The sequence below is a fragment of the Loxodonta africana genome, chromosome 1, assembly GCF_030014295.1.
Source record: "Loxodonta africana isolate mLoxAfr1 chromosome 1, mLoxAfr1.hap2, whole genome shotgun sequence".
Classification (NCBI taxonomy): domain Eukaryota; kingdom Metazoa; phylum Chordata; class Mammalia; order Proboscidea; family Elephantidae; genus Loxodonta; species Loxodonta africana.
The window spans coordinates 240,885,583-240,906,463 of NC_087342.1; the positions used below are offsets into that span (position 1 = coordinate 240,885,583).

The 20,881-nt window shown below is 46.2% G+C and overlaps 1 protein-coding gene across 2 annotated transcripts in view; it reads right to left on the reverse strand.

The window, feature by feature from the left end:
• Window positions 1-20,881, reverse strand: part of WDR27 (WD repeat domain 27) — a 133,739-nt gene that overhangs the window by 99,223 nt on the left and 13,635 nt on the right. Inside the window, exons 2-8 of one of the 2 annotated variants that reach the window (XM_064293382.1) lie at window positions 18,222-18,363; window positions 15,333-15,457; window positions 9,547-9,660; window positions 8,488-8,539; window positions 5,878-5,948; window positions 4,696-4,816; window positions 1,185-1,302 (exon numbers count right to left, since the gene is read on the reverse strand). In XM_064293382.1, coding sequence (XP_064149452.1) covers window positions 1,185-1,302; window positions 4,696-4,816; window positions 5,878-5,948; window positions 8,488-8,539; window positions 9,547-9,660; window positions 15,333-15,457; window positions 18,222-18,363 — 743 coding nt within the window. Of the gene's footprint in view, window positions 1-1,184; window positions 1,306-4,695; window positions 4,817-5,877; window positions 5,949-8,487; window positions 8,540-9,546; window positions 9,661-15,332; window positions 15,458-18,221; window positions 18,364-20,881 lie in introns of both variants that reach the window. The other variant, XM_064293376.1, reaches the window with a different exon arrangement.

Sequence of the window (20,881 nt, forward strand, 5' to 3'; positions counted from 1 at the left end):
AACAGAGAAGGGAGCAGAGAGGAGAGGGCCCTCATACCACCAAGAAAGAAAAGCCAGGAGTGGAGAATGTCCTTTGGAATAAGGGTCTGTGCCAAGAAGCTCCTAGACCAAGGGAAGATTGATGACAAGGACCTTCCCCCCAGAGCCAAAAGATAGAGAAAGTCTTCTCCTGGAGTTGGCGCCCTAAATTCGGACTTCTAGCCTCCTAAACTGTTGGAGAATAAAATTCTGCTTGTGAAAGCCATTCATTTGTGATATTTCTGTTATAGCAGCACTAGATAACTAAGACACTGCTCTTCCCTGTAGGCATATGGACACTACCCTATCACTGACAGCATTGTACTTCAGGACAGATCTTGAAATGTTCCTTTTGGCAATGAATGTGACACCTCTCCTCATCAATGCGTCATTCCTGGGGTTGCACACCACATGACTGTCCGATGCAAAATGGCCAACACCAGTCCTTCTCAGCTCACTAATGCCTAGGATATCAAGCATTCCATTTCATTTTTGACGACTTCCAATTTTTTTGGTTCATACTTCATACATTCCATGTATAGATTACTAATGGATGTTTGCAGCTGTTTCTTCTCATCACATCAGCAGATGAAGGTCCCAAAAGCTTTACTCCATCCACGTCATTAAGGTCAGCTCTACTCTGAGGAGGCAGCTCCTCTCCAGTCGTATTCTGAGTGCCTTCCAACCTGAGAGGCTCATCTTCCAGCCCTATATCAATGTTCTGCTGCTATTCATAAGGTTTTCACTGACCATTTTTTTTCAGAAGTAGATTGCCAGGTTCTTCTTCCTAGTCTGTCATAGTCTAGAAACTCTGCTGAAACCTGTCCACTATGGCTGACCCTGCTGATATTTGAAATACTGGAGGCATAGCATCCAGCTTCACAGCAACATGCACGCTGCCACAGTATGACAAACTGACAGACGAATGGTGGAGTTATTTTATTAAAGGGACTTAAGTATAACTGACCAAGTTTATCAACTTTAAGACTTAAAATTTGCAATCTAAGAACACTTAGGGTTAGCTTTAATCAAACAGGCAAAAATTATTTGGTTCTAATTTAATCATTTTACCTGCAAAACCCTTTTTTAAAAAATGAACCTAATATTCACTTAAGGAATTGAATAGGTCTTCTTTATGTGGCTGAGGCCAAGCTGGCCACACTTACCATTCACACCCAGGATTCAGAATGTGGGACAGGTCACAGCGTTCCAGTTGTAGGACAAGAAATGCAGCTTCAATCCTCTCTTCTTTTTCCTGCTCATTTGTAGAGGACAGCTGACTCTCTCCTAGGGAACAGAACTACTGAGAATCTAAGAAGTGAGATTAAAATTATCAATCGAATTAAAAGGCAAACAACTCAGTCAACAATTACTTTAAAACAAAGATGAGAAGGTAAGGCAGCAGGGAAATAAGATTAAAGGAAATGAAATAACGTAGAACACAAATGAGAATGTTCACACTTTGTGAAGAACGTAACCAATGTCACTGCACAAGTTGTGTAGAAATTGTTGAATGAGAACCTAAACTGCTGTGTAAACCTTCACCAAAAACACAGTAAAGTATTACTAAAAAAAAAAAAAATTGGCAAATAAGCCCCTAGATAGTTCCCTGACACTCAGCCAATCTGTGGGCTCTTTTTCGTTGTCAGTTATAATATCAAAAGTAAAATATATACTTTTTACAACCTTAATATTTCCTTGCTTTGCATGTTGTCAAAAATAAGACACTTATCCTTTTTAAAAAATAAATCGTTTTTGTTCTTTTTTTAGTGAACACACATTTTACTAAAGAAGATATTCAGGCAGCCAACAGATACATGAGAAAATGCTCACGATCATTAGCCATTAGAGAAATGCAAATTAAAACTACGATGAGATTCCATCTCACACCAGCAAGGCTGGCATTAATCCAAAAAACACAAAATAATAAATGTTGGAGAGGCTGCGGAGAGATTGGAACTCTTATACACTGCTGGTGGGAATGTAAAATGGTACAACCACTTTGGAAATCTATCTGGCGTTATCTTAAACAGTTAGAAATAGAACTACCATACAACCCAGAAATCCCACTCCTGGGAATATACCCTAGAGATACAAGAGCCTTCACACAAACAGATATATGCACACCCATGTTTATTGCAGCTCTGTTTACAATAGCAAAAAGTTGGAAGCAACCTAGGTGTCCATCAACGGATGAATGGGTAAATAAATTGTGGTATATTCACACAATGGAATACTACGCATCGATAAAGAACAGTGACGAATCTGTGAAACATTTCATAACATGGAGGAACCTGGAAGACATTATGCTGAGCGAAATTAGTCAGAGGCAAAAGGACAAATATTGTATAAGACCACTATTATAAGACCTTGAGTAATAGTAAACCTGAGAAGAACACATACTTTTGTGGTTACGAGGGGGGGAGGGAGGGAGGGTGGGAGAGGGCTTTTTATTGATTAATCAGTAGATAAGAAATGCTTTAGGTGAAGGGAAAGACAACACTCAATACATGGAAGGTCAGCTCAATTGGACTGGACCAAAAGCAAAGAAGTTTCCGGGATAAAATGAAGGCTTCAAAGGTCAGCGAAGCAAGGGCGGGGGTCTGGGGAACATGGTTTGCGGGGACTTCTAAGTCAATTGGCAAAATAATTCTATTATGAAATCATTCTGCATCCCACTTTGAAATGCGGCGTCTGGGGTCTTAAATGCTAACAAGCGGCCATCTAAGATGCATCAATTGGTCTCAACCCACCTGGAGCAAAGGAAAATGAAGAACACCAAGGCCACACGACAACTAAGAGCCCAAGAGACAGAAAGGGCCACATGAACCAGAGACCTACATCACCCTGAGACCAGAAGAACTAGTTGGTGCCCAGCCACAATCGATGACTGCCCTGACAGGGAGCACAACAGAGGACCCCTGAGGGAGCAGGAGATCAGTGGGATACAGACCCCAAATTCTCATAAAAAGACCAAACTTAATGGTCTGACTGAGACTAGAGGAATCCCGGCGGCCATGGTCCCCAGACCTTCTGTTGGCACAGGACCGGAACCATCCCCGAAGACAACTCATGAGGCATGAAAGGGACTGGTCAGCGGGTGGGAGAGAGATGCTGATGAAGAGTGAGCTAATTATATCAGGTGGACACTTGAGATTGTGTTGGCAACTCTTGTCTGGAGGGGGGATGGGAGGATAGAGAGAGAGAGAAGCGGGCAAAATTGTCACGAAAGGAGAGACTGAAAGGGCTGACTCAAGAGGGGGAGAGCAAGTGGGAGTAGGGAGTGAGATGTATGTAAACTTATATGTGACAGACTGATTGGATTTGTAAACGTTCACTTGAAGCTTAATAAAAGTTAATAAAAAAAAAGAAAAGGCAAAAGCTGACATCACAGGAGGTTATTGTAAATACGTATGTAGTATATATCGCTGGAATTATGTATGTATATTGCTCAACGAGATGGACTGACGTAGTGGCTACAACAATGGGCTCAAGCATGTCAATAATTGTGAGGATGTGCAGGACTGGGCAATGTTTCCTTCTGTTGTACGTAGGGTCGCTATGAGTTGGAACCAACTCAATGGCACCTAACAACAATGGAGTAATTCAGACCATTTATCTAGAAAAACATTAGGCTTAAACATTAAAGAACAAGATTAAAAATAAAAATTAAACCTATATAATGAGGCCTGTAATTTTAAGTACAGAACCCAGCAAAGGGGATGGGGAAGAAGAAGAGATGGTCAGCTTACAGAGTTTAGCTCTTCCTAAAACGGGTTTAAGGTTCACTTCAGTAGTAACTGTCGTTGTTAGTTGCTGTCTAGGTCGCCTCCAACTCCTGACAACCCCGTGTGTGCAGAATAGACTCTGCTGCAAAGGGGTTTCAAGGCCATGAGCTTTGGGAAGCAGAGGGCCAGGCCTTTCTTCTGAGGTACTTCTGGGTGGGTTCGAACAGCCCACAGCTCATAATCAAGCGCTTAACCATTTGTGTAACACAAGTACTCCTTTCCTTAATAAAAGGGCACTCATAAAAGAAATAATAAAACCCGAGGTTTAGAGCATTAGGAAAACATAGGGTATATTGGAGAAAGGTGTCTTCTGACCCACTTTAAAAATAGTTTAGTGCCATCTACAAAAAGAGGCAAAAACTAAAACGAAAAGTGAACACTGTGAAAATGAACTATCAGCAGCGCAGACACATTTGCAGCTGTGCGAAAGGCTAAAGGGTGCGTTAGCGCCCCCCTCAGGAGAGAGCCCCCACTGGGCTGAGAATCGGCCCTGCAGCACGGTGGGGGCTCTCCTGGGCCAGTCGCTTGGGGCAGGGGAGGCACGATGACGCAGCTGCGGGTGTGGACGAGCGAGGCAGCTCTGGGAGGCCTCCAGCGAGCGGTTGGGCAGTGTGGGGAGGCAGATGACTGTGCACGCCTCTATTCAACATGAACACCCACCCAACTCCCATAAGATCTGTGCACCAGGCCCACCGCCCAGGACATGGCCCTCAGAGAAGACGTCGCCTCGCCCCCCACTTCCACCTGCCTCACCTCCTGGGCCCCACATCTGTGAATGGCCATCACCCAGCTCTCCCTCCACATCTGTGCAGCACCCCCATATGCTGCTCAGTGGGTGCTGCTGGGTAAGCTGGAGCCCACGGAGGGGTGGGGGTCTGAGTCACATTACCTGAGGGGCCACCCGATCCAGACTGCACCTTCGTGGCGGAGAAACGCTGTCTCTTTTTCCTCAGGTCAACACGTGTCACACAACGATAATGATGTGTTTCATCCAAACTGAAGACCCAAAGCTAAAAAAGCCAAGCACAGACACGTGTCTCTGCACAAATGATATGTATGAAAAGCAGCAAAAGCCGAATGTGATGAGGAGTGGAGAGCAAGCAGGCAGGACGTGTCACAGGGAGGCCCTCGGGTCTCCACGTGAGTGTCCTCTGTGTACTGTCACCCACTCGCAGAGCCCTCCTTTTGGTGGGCACCCAGAATCTGGGGCGCTTTCTGCTTAGTGGTCTGTCAGTGAAGAACATGCACCTTAGGTACAGGCATAATGTGTATTTTAGATGTCTTCGAGAAAACACTCTCACTGGGGGGTTTATCTGCTAACTCCAGTCACCACGTCACTGTGCCCACCCGTCACACAACACAGTTTGCAAAGCCAGGAGATGCACATGGCCATATACCTGGGTGTCACAGGCAGGGAAGAGCAGCTGGCTTTGTCAGAAAGAAAAAATTCATCTTCATTTCCAAAGAGATGTTGTATCTTTCCATAATTGTAGCAACAGAGCCCTGGTGGTACAGCAGTTCAGAGCTACAGCTGCTAACCAAAAGACTGGCAGTTTGAATCCACCAGCCTCACCTTGGAAACCCTATGAGGCAGTCCTACTCTGTCCTATAGGGTCGCTATGAGTCGGAATCAACTCCATAGCAGTGGGGTTTGGTTTTTGGTGGGTTTAATTTGTACCAGCAGCAACATTTAAAGAAAGTAATGGTACCCACACTTCACAAAGTAAACCTAAAGTGCTCATCTAGAAAGCTAAGTTTCAAAGAAGTACAACTTTCAAAAGTACACAAAGCTGGCACCAGTGACCTGTGAATGGCTCTCTGGTTCTCGTACCAGAACTACACATGGACCTCCTGAAAACACGAGACCCGGCTCCACACAAGGAGGTCACAGCAGCGGCAGTGAGTAGGCAGCCAGGCAGGGTGCTGTGCCATCCCACAAAGACGTTGTGGCCCTTCCCGTGGCACAAAGCCCATGACCACAAGGACCATGTGGTTGTGAAGCCCCGACCCTGTGTGCATGACTCCATCACCATAACACCTGGAACCTGGAGGGCAAGTGTATGCGCCTAACCTGGCCATCAGCACACCCAGTCACAAGCTGTTTCGTCTCTTCATCGATGAACACGCTGAGAAGAGGATACGCTGGTGAAAGAAACCCAAGAATGCTTAGCATTAATCCACCGGAGCCTGTAAGCTGAGCACTATCCTAATGCCACACAGAGTGTTTCTTTTAGGCAAGTTTGAACTACTCTAAAATATTTCTTCACAAAAAGAGTAAAAACTATTGGTGAATATGAATCTGAAATTCCATGAGTGAGGGAAGATAGGGAAGTCATCCCAAATAAAACGCACGGATGTGGGCCACAGTCTGCCATAGACGAGTCCTGAGAAATCACACGCTGCTCGCACACACAGGAAGCCTGGTATTCACACACACCCCTGAAAATTCACCACCCTGCGTGGCTTCGCAACAGTTGAGGGAGACCAGCACCAGTATTCCTTAAACATTAAACTCAACAGAAAAAAAACTCAACAGAGTAAGCCGAAAATAATAAAAGTATGGAAATAAAGATGAAAACCATAATTAAAGGGATGTCTTATTTTTTTAATTGCTGTCTATAGTATCATTTTCATTTAAAAACTACTCTGTACATGAACTAGAGACTACATCGGCCTGAGACCAGAAGAACTAGATGGTGCCTGGCCACAACCGATGACTGCCCTGACATGGAGCACAACAGAGAACCCCTGAGGGAGCAGGAGAACAGTGGTATGCAGACCCCAAATTCTCATAAAAAGACCATACTTAATGGTCTGACTGAGACTAGAAGAATCCCGGCAGTCATGGTCCCCAAACCTTCTGTTGGCCCAGGACAGGAACCATTCCCGAAGCCAACTCAGCAGACATGGATTGGACTGGACAGAGATGCTGGTGAGGAGTGAGCTACTTGCATCAGGTGAACACTTGAGACTATGTTGGCATCTCTTGTCTGGAGTGGAGATGGGAGGGTAAAGGGGGTTAGTAACTGGCAAAATGGTCACAAAAGGAGAGACTGGTAGGAGAGAGCGGGCTGACTCATTAGGGGGAGAGTAAGTGGGAGTATGTAGTAAGGTATATATAAGTTTATATGTGAGAGACTGATGTGAACTTCCACTTAAAGCACAATAAACATTATTTAAAATGAATAAACTACTCAATCTAAATTGTCAAGAATGTAGAAAGAGAATTAAGATAGTTTTTTTAAAAAACACTATATGTCCTAAATAAACTATAAATGATAGACGAGATCAAGCTTATAATAAGTTTTCTTGACAGTCAAATAATTCCACGTAATTTATTTCAGAAAACTAATTCCAAGAAATGTGCTTTATCCCTGAAAGTATTACATGCTAGAGTACCATCGTCCACCCCTGACAACCTCAGAAGGAATGCTGACTCTGGGAAATAGAACAGCAACTCTGCAGGTCACCATGGCATCTGAGTGCGCCTCGCTGTGACCTTCACACCACTCATCCAGGGAAGGAAGCCTCTTCTCTTCCTCCTCTCCAAGGAAAGCAGACTGTGCACGGAGGGTACACAGCAAATGCTAGAAAGCTAGCCCCTGGAGACGTTTTGGGGGAAAAGGGAATATCATATACAGTACCCCGCTGCACTACAGTGCTAGGTCCTGAGGAGTCTCACACCACATAAGCCTCTAAATTGCTTAATCCTACCATAACTGTAAGGAGCCCTGGTGGCGCAGTAGTTAAGCACTCGGCTGCTAACTAAAAGGTCAGAAGTTCAAACCCATCAGCCACTCCCTGGGAGAAAAAAGTGGCAGTCTGCTTCCATAGGGATCACAGCATTGGCAACTCTATGGGGCAGTTCTACTCTGTCCTGTAGGGTCACTATGAGTCAGAATCAACTTGATGTCAACAGGTTAGATTTGGGTTTTTTTTTTTTTAACCCTAACTATAGCTCTAAATTGGAACCCTGTTGGCATACTGGTTAAGAGCTTGGCTGCTAATCAAAAGGTTGGCGGTTTGAATCCACCAGGTGCTCCTGGGAAACCCTATGGGACAGTTCTATGCTGTCCTGTAAGTGTCACTATGAGTTGGAATCGACTCCGCAGCAACAGATTTGGTTTGCTTTTTGGTTATAGCTCTAACTCTAATCCTAAACACTGACACTAACCCCAAGCCCTAACTATAACCATAAACCCCAACCCTGCCCCTAGATTGTCATATACTCATTTCATTTACCATTGGAGAGGTTGTGAGGTGAGTGAGCCATTACCCCAGCACCCGTGGGCATACAGAATGCCCGATGCTGCCCAGTGGCACCCTTTCTGACCACGAGCACTGGATGTCCAGGCGTCTGAGTGTGCCTGTGCCTCAGTGAGCTGATCTGTGTGAATAACAAGGCCCTCCCTCCCCACTGCCCACACAAAGGTTGCCAGGGATGCCATCTCAGAGGGCACGTGCTTTTCCCGTTTGCTGGAACAGAAAAGCACGTACTCCAATCAAAGACTTAATCTTAAAAACTTCAAGGAAATGAACTGCAAAGTGAATCCTTCCAATAAGTAGAAGGGAGTGAAGCAGCTATTTACAGGAAGACACGTTCTGCTCCATCTGAATGTCACAACCCAACTCATGGGACACTGTATGCACCAGCGGGTCAGACAAGGGAAGGCAGCCCTACCTGTCAGCACTGGTGAGGTGTGCACTGACGTCCCCACATGGCAGTCCCAGACCTGCAACACATACACACTTTTCAGGGGAGGTGAGAGCTGTGCCCTGATGCTATGGCGTGCGCTCACAGCACCGCCCAGTTACAAGTTAACCTATGTGAACAGCTATCTAGAGAGAATACAACAATCATGTCAGTACACAAACAATAAAACTGTGGAAGACAACAAAGGATGTCAGCATCACATAGGAAGGAAGGTTAGGAACACTTCCCAGGCCAAGACTCAGGTATAAAGGAAAGTGTTGCTGCAATTTGCAGGGGACTTTGAAATCCTTGTTATTCACCAAGGGCGTCCAGAAACACCTCGTACTGACTCACCCACAGCGACGCCTCTCATTCTCCTAACCAGTCTTTGCTGCATGTCATACCCTGATTCCATTTTACAGATAAGAAAAATGAGGCCCACGTGGGTGAGGGGTGGAGCTGGGTCTGCTCCAGGGTCAGAGAAAACAATAAAGCAATACATCTTAATTTGGTTTTACCCTCAGGGATTTTAAAACGACAGAGAGGTATTTTTACAATAAATCTCGATGTCAGTCTCTCTCCACAGTGAGCATTACCTACCTTCAACTTTTCATCAGTTACAATTTATAAAGCCCTCACTCTCAGGAGACAACAGTGATAACGTGCACTACCATGGACTTGAATGGAAACGGAACTTGCATTATTTACCTTGTTCCTAAGCCACATTTAGTTTGGGCTGAATCCTCTGGTCTTGGGTAATGGTTTTCTGCACTGGGTCCCAGAAAATACATCGATGTCTGAGGACAGTGCTCTGGGTCACCTGGCCACTGGCCAGGCCAGGCTGGGTTGCTCCCTGCAGGCCCAGTGCAAGCGCAGAGCCTCGGTTCTGCTCTGAGGTTCACAATGACGGCTCTTACAGGCGTGGAAAAAATGCAGTGATACACACACAGTGACCACATGCCACAAAGCATGACATCAGAGTTTTCACAAGTAGGTTCAGGAAAGCCCTCATCATGTTTGGGAGTCATTTAGCAGTCCACTCCTTACCTTAACAGTTCTGTCCTCAGACGCTGAGATGACCAGGTTTGCTTGCCACGCACAAAATGCGAGCGAGGTCACTGGTGCCAGGTGGCCCTGCAGCTCGGCCAGGACAGATGGGCCCTGGGAGGATTTGTGAGGGGTCAGTGACTGGACTGTGTGCAGTGTCTGTCACAGGAAACAGTTCTACTTTACATAACCCCCCCTCTAAATGAGAGACTATTTGTGCATAAATTGAGAAGTCAAAAATCAGACGGCTGAGGCAAGCAGGAAAACAATCACAGGCCACAGTTAAGAAAATAAAGACCAACCCAGGATGGTCCTGAGCAGAATTGGGAAGCAGGCATCTTCTCTAGGGCTCCCATCTGCCTGCCGCCCACCCTGCTCCCTCCTACTCTGCTGCTACCCAGGCTGCTCTGGGAGCAACCTAGGGCAGGGCAGTCCTCAGCCAGCGTCATCCTCCGCTTCCCCTTCCATCTCTTCCCTCCCCTCTCCTCTCCTCTCCTCTCCTTTTCTCCCCTCCCCTGCCCTCTCTTCTCTTCTCTCCTTCCAAAGCAGGCCCCTTCTGACCTCTCAGGCAGGCAGGGCCAGTTCTCAGCCCTTTGTTATTCTCTCTCCGTCCTCTACCAGGGAGTTACTAAAATAGAATAAGGTAGTGCAATAACAGCTACCAGGGAGTTATCCTTGCCTCCAAGTTCCTAACCCTCTCCCGGCCCCAGCCAGGACAGCAGTGTCACAGGGCTGACAGTCATCGCCTGCTGACATCCTGACAGGGTCCCGGCACCTGGGGGAGGGCACTTTTCTGGACTTTACAGCATGCAATTTAGACAAGATAAATATCACCTTACACATATGCAGAAAAAAATGTATATTCATAGTACTTAACTTACAGACACTTAGGTCTAGAAAACTGTCTTTAATAAAGCAATGTGCACCCAGTGATAAACACGATTTAGAACGTTGAATATATCATGCCAATTACCATCAGATTACAAAAATAAAAGGCGAGATTTTAACATGTGTACAAATAGGGATAGTTATAAGACAGAAATGAAATATATATTTCTACTCATTCCAATTTCTGAAAAGTAAAGCCAGTCAATTATCTATGAATAGCATTATATCCTGAAAAATTCTTTATTTCCCTTTAATATTTTATGGTGCTGCATCTGTTTGTTGAAACATCTCAATTGATATTCCATCAATTCCTGGAGCCTTGCTTTCGCCAATGCCTTCAGAGCAGCTTGGGCTTCTTCCTTCAGTACCATTGGTTTCTGATCATATGCCACCTCTTGAAATGGTTGAACTTCAACTAATTCTTTTTTGGTATAATGACTCTGTATTCCTTCCATCTTCTTTTGATGTGTCCTGTGTCGTTTCATATTTTCCCCATGGAATCCTTCACTATCGCAACTCGAGGCTTGAATTTTTTCTTCAGTTCTTTCAGCTTGAGAAACGCCAAGCGTGTTCTTCGCTTTTGGTTCTCCATCTCCAGCTCTTTGCACATGTCATTATAATACTTTACTTTCTCGAGCCGCCCTTTGAAATCTTCTGTTCAGTTCTTTTACTTCATCAATTCTTCCTTTTGCTTTAGCTGCTCGACGCTCAAGAGCAAGTTTCAGAGTTCCCTCTGACATCCATCTTGGTCTTTTCTTTCTTTCCTGTCTTTTCAGTGACCTCTTGCTTTCTTCATGGATGATGTCCTTGATGTCATTCCACAACTCGTCTGGTCTTCAGTCACTAGTGTTCAATGCGTCAAATCTATTCTTCAGATGGTCTCTAAATTCAGGTGGGATATACTCCAGGTTATATTTTGGCTCTCGTGGACTTGCTCTGATTTTCTTCGCTTTCAGCTTGAATTTGCATATGAACAATTGATGGTCTGTTTCACAGTCGGCCCCTGGCCTTTTTCTGACTGATGATATTGAGCTTTTCCATCGTCTCTTTCCACAGATGTAGTCAATTTGATTTCTGTGTGTTCCATTCCATGTGTATAGTCACCGTTTATGCTGGTGAAAGAAGGTATTTGCAATGAAGAAGTCGTTGGCCTTGCAAAATTCTATCGTTAGATCTCCGGCATCATTTGTATCACCAAAGCCATATTTTCCAACTACTGATCCTTCTTCTTTGTTTCCAACCTTCGCATTCCAATTGCCAGTAATTATCAATGCATCTTGATTGCATGTTCCATCAATTTTGGACTGCAGCAGCTGATAAAAATCTTCTATTTCTTCATCTTTGGCCTTAGTGTTTGGTGCGTAAATTTGAATAATAGTCTTATTAACTGGTCTTCCTTGTAGGCGTATAGATATTATCCTATCACTGACAGTGTTATAATTCAGGATAGATCCTGAAACGTTCTTTTTGACGATGAATGCAACGCCATTCCTCTTTGGGTTGTCATTCCCAGCATAGTAGACTACATGATTGTCTAATTCAAAATGGCCAATACCAGTCCATTTCAGCTCACTAATGCCTAGGATATTGATGTTTATGCATTCCATTTCATTTCTGATGATTTCAATTTTCCTAGATTCATACTTCATTCATTCCAGGTTCTGATTATTAATGGACGTTTTCAGCTGTTTCTTCTCATTTTAAATCGTGCCACATCAGCAAACGAAGGTCCCAAAAGCTTTACTCCATCCACGTCATTAATGTTGACTCTATTTTGAGCAGGCAGCTCTATCCCAGTCATCTTTTGAGTGCCTTCCAACCCGGAGGACTCATCTTCCAGCACTATATCAGACAATGTTCCACTGCTATTCATAAGGTTTTCACTGGCTAATGCTTTTCAGAAGTAGACTGCCAGGTCCTTCTTCCTAGTCTGTCTTAGTCTGGAAGCTCAGCTGAAACCTGTCCTCCATGGGTGACCCTGCTGGTATCTGAATACTGGTGGCATAGCTTCCAGCATCACAGCAACACACAAGCCCCCACAGTACGACAAACTGACAAACAGATGCAGCACTGGAGGTACTCACTCGTCTATGCCAAGAAATATGGAAGACAGCTTCCTGGCCAACTGACTGGAAGAGATCCATATTTATGCCTATTCCCAAGAAAGGTGATCCAACCGAATGTGGAAATTATAGAACAATATCATTAATATCACACGCAAGCAAAATTTTGCTGAAGATCATTCAAAGACGGCTGCAGCAGTATATCGACAGGGAACTGCCAGAAATGCAGGCTGGTTTCAGAAGTGGACATGGAACCAGGGATATCACGGCTGATGTCAGCTGGATCCTGGCTGAAAGCAGAGGATACCAGAAGGATGTTTACCTGTGTTTTATTGACTACGCAAAGGCATTCGGCTGTGTGGATCATAACAAACTAGGGATAACACTGCGAAGAATGGGAATTCCAGAACACTGAATTGTGCTCATGAGGAACCTGAACATAGATCAAGAGGCAGTTGTTTGGACAGAACAAGGGGATACTGATTGGTTTAAAGTCAGGAAAGGTGTGCGTCAGGGTTGTATTCTTTCACCATACCTATTTAATCTGTATGCTGAACAAATAATCCAAGAAGCTGGACTATATGAAGAAGAACAGCACATCAGGATTGGAGGAAGGCTCATTAACAACCTGTGTTATGCAGATGACACAACATTGCTTGCTGAAAGTGAAGAGGACTTGAAGCACTTACTGATGAAGATCAAAGACTACAGCCTTCAGTATGGATTACACCTCAACATAAAGAAAACAAAAATCCTCACAACTGGACCAATGAGCAACATCATGATAAATGGAGAAAAGATTGAAGTTGTCAAGGATTTCATCTTACTTGGATCCACAATCAACAGCTATGGAAGCATCAGTCAAGATATCAAAAGACGCATTGCCTTGGGCAAATCTGCTGCAAAGGACCTCTTCAAAGTGTTGAAGAGCAAAGATGTCACCTTGAAGACTAAGGTGCACCTGACCCAAGCCATGGTATTTTCAATCACTTCCTATGCATGTGAAAGCTGGACAATGAATAAGGAAGACCGAAGAAGAGTTGACGCCTTTGAATTGTGGTGTTGGCGAAGAATATTGAATATACCATGGACTGCCAAAAGAACGAACAAATCTGTCTTGGAAAAAGTGCAGCCAGAATGCTCCTTAGAGGCAAGGATGGCGAAACTGCGTCTTACATACTTTGGACATGTTGTCAGGAGGGATCAGTCCCTGGAGAAGGACATCATGCTTGGTAGAGTACAGGGTCAGCGGAAAAGAGGAAGACCCTCAATGAGGTGGATTGACACAGTGGCTGCAACAATGAGCTCAAGCATAACAACGATTGTAAGGATGGCGCAGGACCGGGCAGTGTTTCATTCTGTTGTGCATAGGGTCGTTAAGAGTTGGAACCAACTCAACAGCACCTAACAACAACAACAACATTTTATGGTAATGTTTTATATTAATTAAAACATGTCTTTACACAAGAGTGTTCAGTATTCTTTAATGTCTGTCAAAACACATTTCACAAACAGCAAACTTGCTAGGCGTTCCTGTGCAGCAAAAAGGGCAGAACTCAGCTCTGTGTTCACCCACCCTCAGCCCTGCCCTCACCCACCCTCGGCCCTTCGCCCATCCATCCCACCCATGCCCCCCTCCCTGGGAAGAGCTTCCAACATTGTGCACACATGCAAGAACGATTATTGCAGCTGCCGACCTGTCTGGACAGACCTTTTCTACACCTGTTTATTTCACAGCCTCTTAAGTGTATGGCTGAGACCTGATCTTATGTTCATTTCCTCCTCCTGGGGCACCTTATCTCCCTTCAAACTAACAATTTTAAGTATCCTCCTAGTTCCTTTGGTTTTCCTTTTTCTGGTACATAAGATGTTAATTCTTTCTAATGATTAGTTTTGTTATTTATACCCTAGTGCTAATCCATTTAACCCTCAAAGTATTTTTGTACAAAACATTTTACATATTTACAGTTCAAATACCAAGTTATCCATAAAGCTTTCCCAGACTATTAAATTAGAAAACGATTAAGCTCCATCTACCTAATGCCTAGAACACTTCCTGCCGTTTGTTTGGGGTCTCACTTATGTTGTTACTTTTTTAAATGTATGAACCTCAATCTCACACTTAGGCCAAAAATTCCCTGAAGGCAGAAACTGCACTCTCCGTGTCCCCAAAGATGTCACGACACTCTTTGCCTGTGATAACTAATTCATATTTATCCCTGACATCTTTCTAACCTGAAATATTTAAAAGTGGATTCAGCAAGAACATTCTTTCCAGGAAAATAACTCCGTTAACTGAATTAATTAAGATACAGTACCAGGCTTTGGGTAATCTCCACAATACATCTCAATCAGAACATGAATTCAGAGGAAACAAAAAGTTTTCTTTAAGATTCTACCAAACACCTGCCTTCTACGTTTTAATACTTCACATTGTTTTAATACCAATCAAGCTGATCATCTCAAACACAAGATTTAAAATCCAGTAAACTAACCCCCACTAAGAAGTGAGAAAAGCCAGATTCCAAATGGAAAGCAAACTTTAATAAACAAAAGCACTGTTACACGCGGGCTTTGAAGAGGAGATCACGGAAGTGGAGGAAGACCAGAGGAGGGAATGCTTGACCAAACACTGTTGTTTAAAGTCACCTCTGATGGCCGGGTTTCCCACACAGGTTTTATGATTTACGCAAAATAGCAGCCTCTGAGCCTGGGGGCTTTGTAGCTGCAAGGCGAAGCTGTGTTTGCAGTTGCTTCCCCTGAGTCTTTAGGAACCCACGCCCAGTTCGGAAGCAGGGCCTCGGCAGCTGTGCAGGGATGACGCTCAGCCCTTACCTCGGCATCCAGCATGACTATTTTATTCCCAGTGCACACGCCAACAGCATGATCATCCGGACTGAACCGCAGGCAAAGCACCTTCCCCATGAGCGTGCCCAGGACCGTCCCTCGAGGAGCTGCCCCTGTGAGGTTCAGTGGTCAGTGTCAACCCACAAAATGCTTCCATACCCTCCAACTCAGCAACCACGATGAGAAACGAGGGGCAGCCTAACCCTCTGCGAGGGCCGCAGGGAGACAGCAGGCACTGATGCATCTGCTGGCAGTGGTCTTAGGAACGCTGGCCACGCAGTCCCCGACGGCCTGTGGGCAGGGAGCTGTCCTGCAGCACACGAGGGGCCCCCTCACACCCCGAGCGTGTCTCTGCTGCACAGAGGTAAGGCATGCAGGCCCTGCGCAGAGCGGGGCCTCCATCACGATGGCGCGGGCTGCCCTGGTGAGGATGGCGTGGGGGGGTGGGGAGGCCCGGCAACCGGAGGGCCATCGAAGGCCAGCCAGGAGCCAGGAGAGAGGGTTGGAGGATGGCCTGGGTGGCGCAGGGCAGCTCTGGACACAGTCAGATTCTGTCCAGTGTGGAGGTCAGGTGGACAGTGTTGCTGACGGGTAGGTGTGGGGCGTGGAGGAGGGAGGAGGTGCCGGGTTTGATCCGTACACAGGGAAGCTAAGCTGGGAAAGCTTGGGGAAAAAGGAGGAGATGGACCAGGTGTTAGTGTGGTTAGCCCTGTGGTGTCCACTAGATGTCCACGTGGCGATGGCAAAGAGGCGGCTAAACAGATGGAGAGTGGTCTCAGCCATATGCAGATCGGTCAGTGGGAGGAGAACAGTCTCAGAAGGGACACAAGGGTAGAGTACCACATCAGGGTTTAAAAGGCCACTGGCTGGGGGAACTGCCCAGGGGATGCTCCTTGAAGGAGGTGGAGACACCCACATGCCTCTGCAAGGGGCCACAGCAGCATGGAACCAGCAGAGGATGGGAACAAGTGGGCCAAGAGACTGGAGAACAGAGTGGTGCATCCTGGAAGCTGGAATCAAAGTGTTTGAGGAAGAGGCTGAGAGCGGATGTGAGGGAGCACGACCAGACACTGGTCCTGCATCATTGCCTGAGTCCACATGAAAACCCAAACCAGCACCATACATGAGAGCATGCACGAGTCAGGACAACTGCATGCCCAAACTGGCGTCATACGTGAGAGCACACGTGATTTGGGACAAGTGCACGCCCAAACCGGCGTCATACGTGAGAACACTGGTGACTCCAGACAAGTGCATGCCCAAACCGGTGTCATACGTGAGAGCACACATGACTCAAGATGCTGCCCCAGGGACATGTGAACCATCAGCTCTGCTGGCTCCCGCTTAGGCCACGAGGTTCATGACCGCAGCTGGTGGCTCGTGAGGACCCCTGTTGCCACAACCCAGAGGGAGACGCAGAGGAGAAGCGTGTTCTAAGCCCACCTCAGTGAACAGCGCAGGAAGAATCTGGATGCATTTACTCAGACGCTATTGGTCTGTGTGATCTCAGGTCACAGTGGCCACGTGCACTGCCAGGTCGACCACAGCGGGCCACAGACTGTCTGAGGTTTAAGGGCAACTTCACAGCACACAGTGGGGGCACAACGCCTGCTGCAAATACCTCCACTGGAGGCAAGTGACTGGCATGTGGTTCACTGTGCACACACACGTACATATGTGCACATACATATATTTGCATGTAAGTATGTGTGCAGGTGCATAAATGTGCACGTGTGTATGCACATGAACATGTGTATACGTGCACATACTTACGGATGTGCACACGTGCGTACATCTATCCTTGGTGACGCTCTGGTATCAGATCCATCACACCACAAGCTGGATGAAGGTGAAATATGAACTGTTAGATGTGCTGTTGCCTAAGATAACTTGGCATTTGCTTTTTAGAGTAACCCTGCAACTTCTCAAAGTCAATGAGTACATTCAGATTCCTTCCCATGGTCCCACTGAGGACCACTCTCCTTACTTCACAGGGAACAAGGAGGGGTCTGTGCTAGGGGGGCCAAACCTTACAGGCAGAGGTCGGAGGGCAGGCCTCCATGTGGAGGTCGTCCTGTCTGGAACACGGGGTGCCATGTGGCTGGGGCACGCAGTGGGAGAAAAGCCTGCTTAGGGCGGCTCAGCCTGGACAGAGGCTGGCAGTTAGGAAAATGGTCCTCGGTGGGACTGCGGGAAGGAATCTGAATTTACTCAGTGACTTTGAGAAGTTGCAGAAGCCTAGTGAAGGAGGCAGAGGGGGACATTTGTCCCCTATATGCAAGTCCAAGGGGGCGACAGAGGAGGCCAGCAAGTGAGGGGTGAGGCAAACAAGAGACTGCCCCCCGGGCACTCATTACCCTCACTAGGCTTCTGTCCTCAGAGCACGGGGTCAAACATGCTACCCTGCTCTCACCTCCTGGACCTCCTTCCCCTCACTCCCTGTGGGCGCATCACTTACTGTCTCATTGGCAACATACTATCTGTCTGTCCCTGCGCTACATGTGGTTCTGCAGTGCCGGGACGAAGTCCTTACTCACCTTCGAGTCTCAGCCGGGAACACCACGGTACTCAAGAAACACCTGAGGTACAGAGAAAGAACAACTCCCACCCACATTCTTTTGATTGTCACAAAAATCAGGTTTTTTAAATATGAAAATGCATAAGACTAAATAAAACTAATGAGCCTGTAAAACAGTGTCACAGATAGCAAAGCTCACAGCCTGGAAGTAGGCCTTCCATACAAAGCAGGCAGCTTAGACATCTGATTTCAAGGATAAGGACTCCAAAACGATCCCAAGCCACCTAATGCTGCAAAGTACATATAAGGATGAGCCATTCCCTTGGTACATTTCAAAACATGTTTATGTTTCCACTTACCCTGGAGTGCATTCTCTTTGCACTCCTCCAAGTTCCACACTATGACGTAGTCACGTGACGCAGAGCAGACAAGAAGCGGACTCACTTTATTTCCAAAAGCCACGGCAGTTATGGACTGATGGTGTCCTCTTAGGATTAGAAACTGAAAGAGAAAACACAAAAATACCACAGCCACTGCTCCACCAGGGCTCCTTAGATAACTATAAAAAAAAAAAAAAAATAGTGAACATTTAAACAGTAAAAGAGCAAACAACACAACTCAAACTTAAGAAATTAAATGGGCTGAATTTTTAAAAGTACCCATTTCATAGATTCATCCTGACATCATTCATTAGAAGCCGTTTATGTACCACTCAAGCTAGCCATCTCAGTGTTTCCAGTATCATCGGTAACACATGCTGATGAAATGACAGTTACCTCATTCTTCCGTTTCTTTGTTCATCAGGTACTGACTGACTAATGCCGCAAACACCTCCACTGGAGGCAAGTGACTGGCATGTGGTTCACTGTGCACACACACGTACATATGTGCGTGTACGTATATTTGTGTGTATGTATGTGTGCAGGTGGACAAATGTGCACGTGTGTGTGTACACGAACATGTGTATACATGCATGTACTTAGAGATGTGCACACGTGCGTACATCTACCCATGGTGACGCTCTGGTATCAGATCCGTTACACTACAAGCTGAATGAAGGTGAAATATGAACTGTGTCCCCACTACATGCCAGAGGAGTAACAGCCGGGCCAGAACTGAGGAAACAGGAGTCGACAGAGAGGAGAGCATCCAGGCTGCTGGGGAGCAGGCGTGTTTCAGAAACCGCTGTGCGAGCCAAGTCCAGGGTGAGGCAGAGGCGGGTGGGTGGGCATGGGGACCTCCGTGACCCGCTGCAGCTCCAAGGGCATTCCACGCAACGGGCCACACAAACATCCAAGCAGGGGAAGGACACGGTCGGCCTGGCTTTCTGGGAACACATGCCACCTGTGAAAGTAAGGAATAGACCAAAGCAGGAGATGCAGGCAGCCAGGAAGTATCAAGATATCCTGTGGGAGACCCAACAAAGGTCTGAGCGAGGGTGTGGACAATGGAGAGGAGATACCAAGCCAAGGCTTTGAGGCCAGTGGACACAAGGATGGAGGGAAAGACATGAAAAGGGTCAGCTCCACAGGTAAAATCCCGGTGAGTGACGATGCCACAGGCAGGGAAGGAAGACAGGGGAACAGAGGTAGGTAAGTCATGCCTTGGTTCGCGGTATGTGGAGGGGCTTACAAGATGACGTTTCTCGCTCAAAAGAGCAGGAGAGTCCCACTTCGGCTAATGGCAGGCTAGTTAATCTGTACCAGGCCCCTGATGAGAATGACGAGAAAAATGAGAAAAAATTTGTAAAAAGAAAATATCTTTTTTGAAGACATCAGAAAGCAACCAAAGCAATGAAGAGAAGAAAACTAAGAGAGGTCATTCCGGCATTTAATACCCGAAGACACTGTTATGCACTGCATTGAGTCCTCCAAAAGATATGCTCAAGTCCTGACCCCCGGACCTGTGAACGTGACCCTGTTTGGGAATAGGGTCTTCGCAGGTGTCATCAAGATGAAGTCATTAGGGTGAGCTCCAATCCAATATGACTGATGTCCTTCTAAGAAAAGAGGAGACAGACACCCAGAGGGAAGATGCCATGTGACAACAGAAGTGGAGGCTGGAGTGACATGGAGGCTGGAGCAACACAGAGGCTGGAGTGATGTGGAGGCTGGAGTGACACATAGTCTGGAGGGAAGTGGAGGCTGCAGTGACATGGGGGCTGGCGTGACCTGGAGGCTGGCGTGACCTGGAGGCTGGAGTGACCTGGAGGCTGGAGTGATGCGGCCACAAGCCCAGGAATGCCTGGGGCCACCAGGAGCTGGAGAGACAGAGGAGAACCCTCCCCTGGAGCCTTGGGAAAGAGCACTGCCCTGCTGACACCCTAATTCAGACTGTGGCTGCGTCACTGTAATCCTTGCCGCTATTGTCACATGGTGTTCTCCTTGTGTGGCTGGTGGACAGAAAATCAGCAAGAACAAAGGAGACTTGAACACCACCGCCAACCAGCTTGGCCTAAAAGACACCACACAAATATTCACAGCAGCTTTGTCTGTAACAGCCAAAAACTGAAAATGACCTCAATGTCCATAAACAGGAGAATCCATACAATGGAATAGCACTCAATAACAAAGAGGAAGGAATTACCGAAACATGCAACAACAGGCATGGATCTCAAACCAGCTATGCTGAGTGAAAGCAGCCAGACAAAACAGCAGAGACTGTGATTCCAGTTACACAGAACTCTAGAAAATCCAAGCTGATCTAAAGTAACAGAAAGCTTATGTTTAGAATATATAAAAGACTCCTTCAAATCAATAGAAAAAGACAGATACTCCAATACAAAAATGGCAAGAGCTTAAATACTTCACAAAAGAGAATATCCAAATGGCCAATAAGAATGTGAAAAGGTGCTAAACTTTTTAAACCTCATTAATCACAGGAAATCACAATGCGGTACTGTCCTAGTCATCTAGTGCTGCTATAACAGAAATACCACAAGTGGATGGCTTTAACAAAGAGAAATTTATTTTCTCACAGTCTAATAGGCTAAAGCCCAAATTCAGGGCGTCAGCTCCAG